General features: G+C 36.6%; 1 protein-coding gene across 1 annotated transcript in view; it reads left to right on the top strand.

Annotated features, from left to right (window-relative positions):
- Positions 1–13,880, top strand: part of LOC114944746 (dynein axonemal heavy chain 12-like) — a 148,420-nt gene that overhangs the window by 120,520 nt on the left and 14,020 nt on the right. The window contains exon 9 of the mRNA XM_085481870.1: positions 1,250–1,343. Within this exon, the coding sequence (XP_085337996.1) occupies positions 1,250–1,343 (94 nt within the window). The remainder of the gene's footprint in view (positions 1–1,249; positions 1,344–13,880) is intronic.

Raw genomic sequence — 13,880 nt, 5'->3', positions numbered from 1 at the left:
AAGACTCGCTGAGTAATTCAGTATCTTTGTTTAAATTTAGCTCATTTTTTTGTTCTTTAATATGTAGCATCTCAGAGATGAGTTTTTTATAAATAATTATTTTTGTTGTCCAGAATCTTTACGTTATCCCAATTAAATGTATGGTGTTTATTTCTTATGTGTTCAAAAATTACTGAATATTTCGTTGAGTCCAACCTGATATTATTTTTATGTTTGTTTAGTCTCGTCTGTAATTGCCTCCTAGTTTGGCTTACATACGATGCATTACAATTATTGCAATTGATTTTATGAACAACATTAAAATTGCATGGATGTTTAATTTTATCAAGTTTTTTGAGACATCTGTATTCTACTATACATTCTGTATTTTTTACCGTGGAGACAATCATTTCTGAGATCCTATTTATATACGGAATGACAACGAATTTTTTATTAACTGATTCCTTTTCTATAATTTCTGTTCCTTCTATGTTTGCTTGTCTTTTTATAATGCTTTTTTTAGATATAAGGTGTTCTATCCAATGATTAATTTTGTTAAAAATCAGATCAAGAGGGTAATCATTGCGTATAAGTATGTTAATGATTAACTCCAAATTTTTATTAAAAAATTGTTAATTTATTAATTTATATATGGAACTTAGTAATCTCAAACCAAGAGATACAGTTCCGAAGAATTAATTTTTCGCGCTTGGGTTCTATTGGCCGATTTAAAAGTTATGTATTATTATTAATAATATTGAGAGCCGACATATATTTCTTAAATATTTATTTTTATTTATAGTTTTGTTTTATTTATCTGACTTTTATTTCTCTTTTAAAAAATTGATACTAATGCGTTGACCTAAATACGTATCGATTTAATCATATGTTGTTCCTTCAAAGTTAACACTACTTGTGGTGATTACGAGAAAATACTTTGTCAAGTTGTATTTAGTTATATTTTATATTAATGTTTTACAAGTTTTCCATGTAGTTTTACAACCATATTTTATCACAACAGGTATTTCATATTTCTTTATTATATCTATTTTTGTAATTGACTGGTTTTTCTTTATGTAGCATAGATTGTATAATTTAATTTGTAGCTTAAAGAGGACTCAATTTGGGGTCAAAACGTTGCATCTTTTTTAATAAAATTTTTTTAATAAAAATTTATCAACATAGCTAGTGTTGGTCAATTTAGCCTACTTCACCTTGAACAATAAAAATATTTAACTAAATATTTTATATATTTATCATTTCTTATTAGTTTTTCAGGATTAATAGATGATCCCGATCCATTCCAGCAACCAGCACCTTTAAAATTATGTCATCAACTGGCAGAAGATGTAAAATGGTTTAAGGTGCTTTTAATATTAATTTGTAATTATAATAATAAATTAATACAAAAAAGTTTTATGTATATAAAAATGTTTGAAAACTTTTTCAAAGACTCTTTTCAAAGAATTTAAAAAAAATTAATTACAAAATTTTAAAATAATTTTATTTTTTAATCTTAATCTCTATTACAATACTTATATTAAAAAAATTAGATAATTTTTTTTATAGATCATTTATTCGGCCTCTCCTCGGGGTTGCCGGGCGTTTTCAAAGGACCGCCAAACCCCCCCCCCCTCTTACAATCTCCTCCTTTTCTCTTCTTTACAATAAACTCTTTACAATCTATTTTCTTTGTACATTTGTCTCCTCTCCCCTTCCTTTCTCTTCCCTTCTGCTTCTCCTCGACAGCTTTCCTCATCCATTTTTCCTCTTTCCTCGTTCGCTCTTTCTCCTTCTCCTCTATTCTCCTTCCGTCTGGATGAATGGTACTTCCCGGCTGTCCTCTCCTTTTGATTATCTCTCCTTCTACTTTCTTTCTTTCTCTTTCCACCTAAAACAACCTCCCTATATCCTCCTCTCGTCCTTCCTTTTCCCTTTTCTTCTTTCTCCCTTTCCCACTCACCTTTCCCCTTTTTCCATACATACAGTTCTCTACTCTTCTTTCTTCTGGCCTTTTGCGACCTTACAAGTTTTTCTAATTCTCTTTACCCCCTACCCTTTTCTCTCTTCCCTTTCCTCTTTTCCCTCTCTATCTATGTCTCCTCCTTTTTCTTTTTCTTCACTATCTTCTCTTCCCTTCTAATTTTCCTTTCCTCCCCTCTCTCCTCCCCTTTCTATTTCCTTCCTTCTTTTTCCCCCTTGCACCCTCTTTTCCTCTACCCCCTTTCCTTTTTAACCTCTCCTTCTCCTCGTTCCACACCCATTCCTCACCTTCTATCCACATCCTTTTCCCGCTTATCACTACCTCTTTCCCTCTACTTCTCTCCCTCCTCGCTCTCTCCATCATTATCCACCTAATTCTCCTTTCCTCTCGTGTCAAAACCTCGTCAACCTCTATTTTTTATCTCCTCCACATTATGCTCCCATTCTCTAATAATTCCCTCTTATCCTCTTATATTCTCCATCTCTACAATAACCATCATTTTCCCATCGTCCCCTTTTACCTCCCATGACCCTACTATACCTGCTTTTCTATCTAACACTATCTCTATCATCCTCTTTCACAGCATCCTCCTCTCCTCCTGGTCTTCTCCATCCAGTTCTCTCCACACAATATTTTTTCTCCTCTTCCATCTCCTTTCCTGCTCCTCCGATCTTTTTTCTACTCTCTCCATCTCCCCCCTCTCTCTCTCTCTCTCTCTCTCCTCGCTCCTTCTTTCTTTTCTCTTCTCTTTCTTCTCTCTTTTTCCACATTTCTTCTCCCCTCTTCCATTTATTTTCCTCCTCACTACTCCTTTCATCTCTTTCCTCTTCATCCGTCCCTCTTCTCACCTTTCCTGTCCTTTCTTCTCTTCTTTTATTCCTCTCTGCTTTTCTTCCTGTCCTTCTGTCTTCTTCTTCCACCTCCGTTCTCTCTTCTCTTTCTCCTCTTTCCTTCCTCTCTTCCGCTCCTTCTCCAACTCCCCATGCTCCTTCTTTTTCCTCTTTTTCTCTCCTCCTCTCCTCTTTTTCTTCTACCTTCTTTTCCCTTCTCCTTTTCTTCTTTTCCTCTCTCTTTTCCTTCTTCTTCTCCACCTCTTCTGTCTCTTTCCTGTTCTCTTCCTCTCTTCACTTCTTTGCTTTCTTCTCTCTTCTTCTTCTTTTCCTCCTGCACTCTTCTTCTTCTCTCCTCTTCTACCTTTCTTTCTTCTCTCCTCTTCTCTCCTCTTCCTCTTGTGTCAAATCTACTTTCCCCTCCTCCTCAGTGCGTTTTTCCTTTGTCCTCTCTTCCTTCTCCTTCTTTTCCTTTTCCTTCTTCATCCCCTCCGTCGTCTCCTCTGCTACTTCACATCTTTTTGCCAACCTGTCTCTCCTCTCCTCCTTCTCTCTCTTCTCTCTCTCTCTTTTCTCACCCACCTCACTATATCCTCCACCATCACAATCACCTTGTCCACCTTTATCTTCAACTCCTTCACCTCCTCTTTGCAATCGCAATTCCTGCTTCGCTCCATTCTTATTCTCCGCTCACCCTCTCCTTAACCCTTCTGCACTACACTTTTCTCTTTCTCGCTTCTTCTTTCCAAACCACCTGTCTCCTTCTCTCTCTTCTCCGCACTTAACCACCTTGTATCTCTCCTCCGCCCTTTCCTTTCTTCTTCCTTCCTTTTCCACTGATCTCTTTTCTTCTTTCCTCTCTCTCCTTTTACTCTTTACTTTCCTTCCTCCTGACTTCTCTCTCCTTCAATCCTCTCGACCTCCGTCTTTTGCGTAACACGTATCTCCTGACTCTCGTATCTACGTATTTTCACCATATGCGCAAGTGCGTATCATACGTAATTATGTGCGTGAAAATTCCTTCTTTGCACGTGTTTCTCCTGCTCTCCCTTACGCCACCTCTGGCGCTCTCTCCCGCCTACTACTACTATTATGTTTCCTTCCTTACCGTCCTCTCCTGCCTGTCTTATCGACCCTCTGCTCTCTTCTCCTCTACTCCTTTCTTCCCTTTTTCCACACAACCTCCTATTCTCTTCTCTCTATTAATTTTTCCGCTCTATTAATCTTTCCGCCCTATATTCTCTTCCCGATTCTTTTTCTCCTTTTCCTCTCTTCTTTTCCTTTCTCTTCCTCCTCCTCTTCTCTCTTCTGGCCGTGCGTCATCTCGTGACATCTGCCACGTGTCCAACTGTTCCACAGCCATCTCCTCCATTTTCTCCTTTCCTTCCTTACTCATCGCTTTTCTCCCGCTGTTCCCTCCTCCAATTCCTCTTTTTCATTCCTCCTTTTCCTTCCTTTTGTTTTCTTCTTTCTTTCTTCTTTCTCCGTGTGTCTCCTGTTCCCATGTGTGTACTGTTCTACAGCTTGTCTTCCTATTTTCTACTCTTTTTGTCATTTATCCTCCACTCATCTCCTTTCTCTTTCTTCTTCACTTTTCTTTACTCCATCCCTCATTCCTCCTCATTCCCACATAATTTCCTTCTCCTCTTTCACCTCTCACAATTCTAATTTTTTCGGAACTCTCACACACGTCCTCTCACTTGCCGCCATCTTTTTTCAATTAGATTATTTATATTTATGTAATTTTTATTGATTATTGAATTAGATTATTTATACTTATATATTAAAAATTATTTTAACTTATAGTATTTTTAAAATATTAATATATATTTTAGCAAAATAAATAAATTAATTATTCAACTTATACACATACACAACATTTATATACATTTAATTTTGATTTTATAAATATATATATTGTATTTCTGTGTGTAGATGTATGTGAACAATGTGTTTAAAAATTAGAAAATTAAAATATTTTAGCAGGAAAAAGTTTTTGAAAAATTAATAAAAATATTTGATATTTTATTTTTAATAAATTTTCGAGATATATGTATTTAAATAATCAATCAAAAAATAGACAGTTGTTTTTATATAAATTATACGTACATTATTAATTTTAATACACATATGACTCATGAACGACTATCTAAACGTAGTCAATCTGTTTATAGCCAGTTTTAAAGTATACATTTAAAAAATATAATAAAAATAAAAATAACATAAAAATTAGAAATTATATTATTACAAATTCAAATAGAAAATAGGTTAATATGAGCCAAGAGCAGAAATTAGGTGCAACAAACTTATTTTAAAATCATTTTTTATTTAATTTGAACGATTTGATTTTTTCTTTGGACTAAAATTATCTTTAACAGATCGATTGACAACAAAATTTCGTATATCTTGATCCATATCTCTGTCTTATGTTTTTGGTAACTTCTTTATCACTTCCAGTTGTTAAGGAAGAATTACGAGTCGTGACAAGAAAAATCCAAAAAATTAACAAATAACTTAGAAAATTAGAAAGGCTATGAGGGTCGACCGCGGATGTATGTGTGTAGAAACCGCAAAATTTTAAATTTTTTCGCAGTTTTTATATAATTGTGCACAAAGCACGAAATACGATTAGCATATTGCTAAGACTTATTTAAGAACATCTCTTATTTAAGATATTAATTCCTAAGTTTCTCCTTTACTCCCCTAAAAATATGTAGGTGAGAACAATATATCGGTTCGAAAAAGTAAGTTGAATTGGGAATCAAACCCGAGTCTTTCGCTTGCCGGGCGGCTGCTCTTACCACTGAGCTATTCAGACACCTTAACGAACTAATATCTTTCTCTTACTTATATGTATACTATTGATAAACAACGCCTTTTTTAGTCGGCGTGAAATGATAAAACTAAAGAAAGGCTTTCTATATTGTTTTGTTCCCGTATTTGTCTGATTCCCCGATTTAATCGATTGCCAAGTACATCGTTCGGCAAGAAGCTTAACGGGGTAGAAGATCGTTTCCTTGCATGTTGCTAAGGGGTTATTATTAATCAACATCTTTGGTTATTTTCTGGCGCCATGTTTCAGATTTGGTCTAGAGCTGTCAACGTACGGACGCATTTTTGACCAGAGATTTACTATCACATCGTCAGCAGATCATGTTTCTCTGCAATTCTTTTCAGGTTTAGTATTTTCACGCTTCACTGCCATTACTGCCATTCTGTCCCAGTGGTCATAGCCAGAACCTAAATTTTATAGAACGTCTCTTGGATCCCATTTGTATGATAGATAAGGCGCATTATCGAGGGTATATAGCAGTTCATTATGAGCAATCCCTTAAGAGAGAGATGCAAATGATTTAAGGTCTTGATAACAGTCTGCATTGGATAGCACGCATGTGACATCTGCAGCTTCCCAATAGCATAATGTCAAGATGTTATTAAAAAAAAAAAATCCTTCTATCCAAACTTTTCCCATGTCATGATCATTTGGAAGCTTCAACTTTCCCTTCAAGCAGGACTTGTACCAAGGTTCATCCTGAAATTCATATCCCTCAACTTTTCCAAACTTGACCTCTCGCTTGTATATTGTAACAGCTTTACAAAAACCAATAACCATACAATATTGTATAAACTCAATGAAGTCCCATGTTAAAGCAGTGTTTGCACTTTGCATATAAATTGAAGTACGCTTAAATAAATGCTTCAAATTATAATCAGAAACCGGGAACGCATAGAACATGTTAGCTAAGTCTAATTGTGTCCATCCTAACACCTCCAGAGACCTTAAAATATCATGTCAATAAATATTCATTGGGATGATTTCTGCTATCAATTGTGTCAAATTTTTTGACTTCATCTAAGTTTATATTTAGCTTTTCTGCTTCTAAGTGCAAGTCATTTTGTAATAATGCTAATGACTGCTTCATACTTCTAGCCAGCTTGTCTGAAAAACAAGTTTTCCCTAGGGTTGTCACTATCCACTCTCTGAGTTTATTAATCACATATGATATTATTTCTCGTATACATTTCCCACTTCCAGTCAGTCTATAGTTGTGTGCATACTTTGCAACGTCTTTTGCTGCTCCGAAACGCCAAGTTCGGACAGGGGAGCGTTCAATTTAAATATTTCAATAATTCACATAATAAAACGTTAAAAATCGGTAACAAAAGAGTTAATTACTCGTACTTCAGTACTTTCGGTAACTCACGATAAAGTTGGGCGCCAAGCGCATGTGAATGCGCCACAATATTAATGAAAACGGTACTTAAGGTAACTCTTCAAAATTCGGCAGTGAGTCGCGGGTCTATAGGAATTTTGGTCTATAGTTGAGAGAGAAGTAGTTAGAGACATACACATGTTGACATGAATAGACATATATATATATATTTCGAACACTTAGGACTAACAATTTTACATGTAATAAATATAGATTGACAATATAATTATATAATGGACATTAACATAGAGGCTAGCGGTATGGAAGAATATAATATAAATATATATGCAAATGTGTCGGTATGACGGAATCGATCTATTAAATTCTCATTAATTATAACAATATTAAATACTTTAAACAATTTTGCGACAATATTATACGAACGGAATTCACAAAGAAAAATCGGTAAACGGTGTGCTGTTCAAATTTATTATCGCGGACACGCGGTATATACAGAGGTCACGTAAATATAATTTAAGACACGACGCGGTATACAAAAAAAAGGTAACAATGAGATAACGGTAATTTCGTAATTCTCACACGATTATCTCGCCGAGTCGAAAATTGAAATATTTAACACACTCGCGGAGCCAACGGCTGCACGCAAATTCCGAAAATCTAATGATCAAATATATAACTACATTTTTTAATTATCCCTTACTTCAACTTCTATGTATTTTTTTATTGGATCTGCTATACCTGCAACCTAGACGCCCCCCTAGGATTGTTTATTAAATACATTGTATTTATGATCTTCATGTAATAGCCTAGCATTCCCATCAGCAAGGTGTTAAACTGTTCGGATAAGTTCTGATCTGGTACAAGATCAATGATTTAGAACATTATTGTAGTGTACATAAGAGTCTTGTGTTCTCTGTGTAAGCCAAGCAATAATATGTGAGAACCCCCAACCACTTAAACCTCTCGGAGTATAAACTGAATTAATTATTGCATAAATATATCTGCCCATAATTACAGAATTAGAGTACATGATTACCTGAATGGCTCGCTGCATTGCCAAATAGTAAGTAGTTATTGGACAGGCACCCTTATTCACTGAAGACCTGACCCTCATCAATCTCTCCGCTAACACCGACGCATACACTTTGTATAATGACGGTGTCAACGTTACCCCCCTATACTCTGAAACCTCCCTTCCCTCTCCCCTCTTCAAAATTGGCACCACCAGCCCCTCACTCCACTCCCCAATCCACCCTTCCCCCTTCCATATCCTATTGCATATCTCCCATACCCACTTCTCTATTCCCTCCCCTCCATATTTCCACACTTCTCCCGGTATCCCATCCACCCCCACCGCCTTTCTTTCCTTTAACCTGCTTATCGCCCTTCTAATTTCTCCCTTTTCTATCTGGTCTTCTCCATCCTATTTCCTCTCATTACTACTCTCGATTCTACCCCCCCTAATAGCTCCCTAAAATATCTGTTCCACTCTTCTATCTCAATCTCTCCTCCCATTCCTCCTTTGCCTTTCCCCCTTTCCCTCCTAACCACCTCCCATACCTGTCCCTCCGTCCTCGCTTCCATTGTCTTCCTCGTCCACTCCTCATTATCCTCCTCTTTCTTCTTCCTACATAATCTCTTGTACTCTTTTTTTCTGTTTCTGTATTCTTCCCCTTTCCCCCCTATCCTCTTCCACCTTTTCAATTCCTTTGCCACCTCCTCCTTCTCTCTTCTACACTCCCTGTCAAACCACCTTCTCTTTTTCTCTCTCCTCTCCTTTCCTTCCCCCTCTTTCCCCTTGTCTAGCACTTCCTGTATCTTCCTTTTCTTCTCTTCCCACTCCCCCTCCACCCCTTCCTCTTCTTGTTCGTCCCTCTGCTTCTCTCATATTTCCCCTATCCTCTCCCTAAATTTCTCCTTTCCCTCCTTTGTCCAGCTCCATCTCCTTTTCCTCTTTATCCCTTTTCCTTCCTCTCCTCCTTTTTTCCCTCTGATCCATATTACCACCGGCATGTGGTCCGAGTCCACCCTGTCTCCTATTTCTAACTTCGTAATTTCCTCTCTAACTTCTTCATTCCCTATCACGTAATCAATTACCGATCTCCTCTTCGGCCCCATATACGTCCACCCCCCTTCCTCATCTCCTGTTTCTCCTCCATTCATTATCGCCCACCCCCTCTCCTCCAACTTTTTCACCAATCTTCTCCCTTCCCCATTTACCTTTGTATCTTTTGATTTTCTCTCCTTTCCCTCTTCTCCCTCATCCTCCCCCATCACTATTCCTCCCCCTTAAATTTCCCGTTCTTGCATTAAAATCCCCCCCTATTATCGTTCTGACCCTGTCTCCCTCCTCCTCCATCCACTCGTTCATCTCCTCTAGTTTCTCCTCCAAATCTCCGTTAATGTACACTCCCACCAACCTCCATCTCTCCCCCTCTCTTTCTATCATCACCTCCAGCATTCCCCCTTTATCGGTTCTACCCTTTCCTTCTATTCTTATCCCTTTTCTCACCCCCGTTATAATTCCACCCATTGCCCTTCCTTTCCTACTCTTTCTCTTCGCGTATTGCACCTCCCACTTAAATCCCCCCGGCATCCTCCCTTTTAATTTTTCCCATCCTTTTTCATCCACCCATGTCTCTAGAAAAAACATTACATCCCATTCCTTTATTGTTTCCCAGAAATCCGCGTCCTTATTTTTTAGACCCGCTACATTCCAATATGCCACCTTCCATCCTTTCCCCCCTCCTCCTTCCTCTTTTCCTTCTTTCCCGCCTCTTTCTATCTCTTTACCTCTCCCTTCTCTCCTCTCTCCCTTTCTCTTTTTCACCCTTCCTTTCCCATTCTTTCCTTTTCCCCCTTTCCCGTCTCCTGTGTTGTCTCCATCTCCTTTCCTTTTATTTTTCCCCCCCTGGTCTCTTCCCTCCTCTCATCCCCTTCTCCCTCTTCCTCTATTTCTTCTTTTATCTCGTCCCACTTCCACCATTTACCCTTCATCCAAATTCTCCCATATCTTACCCATGCTCTCCTTCCCTCTCTCTCTTCCCCTCTTGCCATCTCTCCTAATCTCCACATCATCCTTCTTTCCTTTCACGTTAGATCCTCCTCAATTTTCTCCCCCCTTCCTCTCAATCTTCTTTTTTTTCCATTATTTCGTTTTTAACTCCCATATCGCCCACCCTTACTAATACTGTACTTGTCCCGTCCCTTCTCTCTTCCCCTATTCTTCTCACTTCCTCTACTTGCCCCCTTACCCCTATCTCCTTTAGTAAACTCTGTACCTCCCCTTTCACTCCCCTTCTCCTACCTTAACTCCTTTAATTATAACATTCCTTCTCTTTTCTTCCCTTTCTTTTCTCTCCCATTTCCATTCCATCTTATTAATCCTATCTTTCATCCCCTTAATCTCCTCTCCCATCTCCTCTTTTCCTCTCCCCTCCTTCTTTCCCATCTCTAATTCTTTCATTTTTTCCCCCATCTCCTTAATCCTTTCCATAAACTCCTCTCTTTCCCTCCCCCATCTCTTCTCCCTCTCCTCCATTTCCTTCTTTAACCCTCTTACCTCTTCTCTTATTTCTTCCTGTCCTCTTATTCCCTCCTTAATCTTTTTTCTAATCTCTCTTCTTATCTCCCTCATTTCCTGTATTATCTCTTCCTTCCATTCCCTCCCCATCTCTTTTATCGTCCCCTATCCCTCCTGCCTCCTCTCTTCTTTCTACCTCTAGCGATCTTATCACCTTTTTGCTTCTCCTAAACGCCCACTCTAAATCCCCTATCTCCTCTCTCTCCTTTCTTAATCCTATTTCCTCTAATTCCTCCCTTTTCCTTTTCAACACCTCCTCTGCCGTCCCTGTGCTCCCTCTTCTCTCCCATTTTTCCGCTTTCTTTATTTTTTCTATCTCCTCCATTTCTTTTCTTTCCATCTCTCTTCTATATCTCCTATACTCTATGCCTAATAATTTCCCCAACGATTCGTTCCTCTGCTACTAGTGACTTTTTCCGGACCTACACCTGTCCCCTTTCTCTCCACTCCTTCTACACCTGCTCTCCCCCTTCCTATTTCCTTCCTATCCCCTCGTTCCCCTTACCTATCTTCCTAAACGCTGACTCACTCTTCCTGCCTCACTTCTCTTCCTTCTCACTGCTCTATTCCCTTCTCACCCCACTTACTTGCACTCCCCTTGCATTCCCTATCTCCAGCCTCTCACTCTCTCTCCCCCTTTCTCTCCCTCACACCTCTAATACTTCACTTAGGATCACACACCGACAATCCTTCAACCTTCTACCACGCAACCGGAAACGGAAGTCCGAAACTGTGATTAATATAATACTGTTATTAAATAATTAAATAATGCTATATTCTGAATAGAATAATACTTAATTGAACGAAATGAATGATTTTTGTTTAAATTTATTTTCAGAGTTAAAACATATCTTAATTAACCTTTAGAAAACGGGCGTATTTTTTCGTAAACTTTTGTAATTTGAAGTAAGAATTTTTATATCTTTATTATAGTGTTGTACTATGAAAAATAAGCGACCCTTATAGAGCCAATATATTGGCTTTCCGTGCGGTACGGTAACAAAAATAGAAGAATTTCACAGAACCATTATAAAATTATAATTATCAAAGAGTTCATTTTTTATCTTGGTTTTGAATGAGAAAAATAGCCATTTAAAAAAAATTACGTTATAAAAATATATTTCGAGAATTTCATAGAGTTAAAATAATAATTAATACATAAAAAGGAATTTTTTTATCCGTAATACATATATTTTTTTAAGTTTATTACTAACAATATTACAGAATTACACAAAATAATGCAGTTGAAAAACGAAATGCGATAGATATTTGTTTTAACAAATTTTTTTCATTAAAATATATATAAGGATATCATCAACTGATGTAATCCGTAAAAACTTAAGTTTTTAAATAAAATTTTAATTCGAATTACTAAAAACACCCTTATATAGAATATTTAAAGTGAAAATAGTTTAAAGCCAAAATATTGGTTTCCCGTCCTCTAAAGGTTAACATACAATTATACTTAACATTAGATGTATTATTATTTTGGCAACATTTCTAGTTTAATTCATGAATTTGCATCTATAATACGATACTATATGATTATTGATTATAATACTATTTTACGTTCTATTTTTCCGCGAAATTATCTATAATATAAAAATAGGAAATTTTTCTCAATAAGTCGCTTTCAATGTTCATAAGAAAAAGATTATTGAGTCGATCTTGGCCCATCGATGACCTTAATCGATTTTTTATCAGTTTCAATTTTAAAAAGGCTCTTTTGCTTGTACAATTTGTGGTCATAAGAATGAGATATATTTTTAATACAATGCAAGTATTTGAAAAAATTTTTTGCAGGTCTTTGCTTTTTTAATTATTAACTTCCACACCAGCACACGAATGACGAGAGAACGTTCGGTAAACGATCGAACCTGCACTGTTTTACTGTTCGGAAATAGTTCGGTTATGCCATCACAAGAACGTCCGTTTGACGTTTGCGTTTAGTTAAAAACAGCAATTTTACTGTTTATAATAGTTGTTTATAACAGTAATTTTATTTGTTTATAATAGTATATAATAGTTGACTGATGAGTTTATAAAGGCCGAAGATACTCAATTATTCTGAATGATCTCGGAATGTTTAGGTGACAAACGAGATGATTCGCAAAGTATCTTTGGCGATCGCCGCTCAGCGATTTTCGTTTGGTTGGTTTGGCAAGTGCACGATTACGCGCTTTCTAAACGAAAATTCGTTCACCAAACGTTCGCTCGCCGTTCATGTGCTGGTAGGGTGGTACATTTTAGCCTCAAAATATATCTTTTTCTCCTTGTCTTTATCTTCGTAACTGACATAAACTTTTGTGAAAATTCTTTAAATTGCATAAGTTCAGTTATTAAAACTTCTTCAAGATCATCTTTATATAGTTCTATTATTTTCAAAGCATGTTCTCTAATTTCTTCAAAAGATAAACTGTGTAATCTTCTTAAAAATCCAAAATAACTCAGATTTTTTATAAGCATCAATTCTTTGAGTCAATGACATAACTAGTTGGTCAATTACAGGAACATAGCATTCAATTCGAAATTTTTGAGAGTTTGTAAGTACATTTTCTGTTTGACCATAATCGAGAAGATATGGCCGTACATTCTGTTTGCGTACTCGCTTTTGTTTTTGTTCATACTGGTTATATTCAGATTTTTCTTTGCCTAAGACTTCATAATTATTAGAATTATCACGCACAGACTCAATGAAAAACCTTAAAGATTTCAAGAGCGCAATTGACGTCTTTAGGTCCGAATCACAATTTTGTAATTTAAGGCTAGTTTTATTTATTCTTTTTAATATATTATTCCAAAAGACGATGTAAATATCAGTTTCCAATTTTGTCATGATTTTATATAGTCCGCTTGCTTCATCATTAATCTTTGGTAATTCTAGCAAAACTGTTTTGTACTCTTTGAATCCATTATATACTGATTCCACAGCCGCTGCTCGAGATGCCCATCTTGTTGTACTCATTTTTTTTTTAAATTAACGCGCGATATTTGCTGCCAGATACACTTTGCTTTAATTTTTGAGCAAGTAAGTCGTGACGTTCAGACAATACAGTAAAGAAAACATAAATATTTTCCAAAAAGTTGAAAAATTTTTTTGCTTCCAAACAACATACCATTGCTGCCGTACCAACTAGATTCAAAGAGTGCGCGAAACATGGTATCCATAATGCTAATTGGTTTTCGCGACTTACGAGCGCTTGCAATCCATTATACTGATTACTCATAACCGAGGCATTGTCGTAAGATTGTCCACAGCAATTTTTAATGTTTATATCATGCTTTGTTAAAAATGACATTAATGCATCGAAAATATTTTCAGCTTTATG

The sequence above is a fragment of the Nylanderia fulva genome, unplaced genomic scaffold (genome assembly GCF_048542155.1).
Source record: "Nylanderia fulva isolate GAGA-0341 unplaced genomic scaffold, ASM4854215v1 Scaffold193, whole genome shotgun sequence".
Classification (NCBI taxonomy): domain Eukaryota; kingdom Metazoa; phylum Arthropoda; class Insecta; order Hymenoptera; family Formicidae; genus Nylanderia; species Nylanderia fulva.
This window is presented reverse-complemented; position numbering and strand designations above follow the sequence as displayed.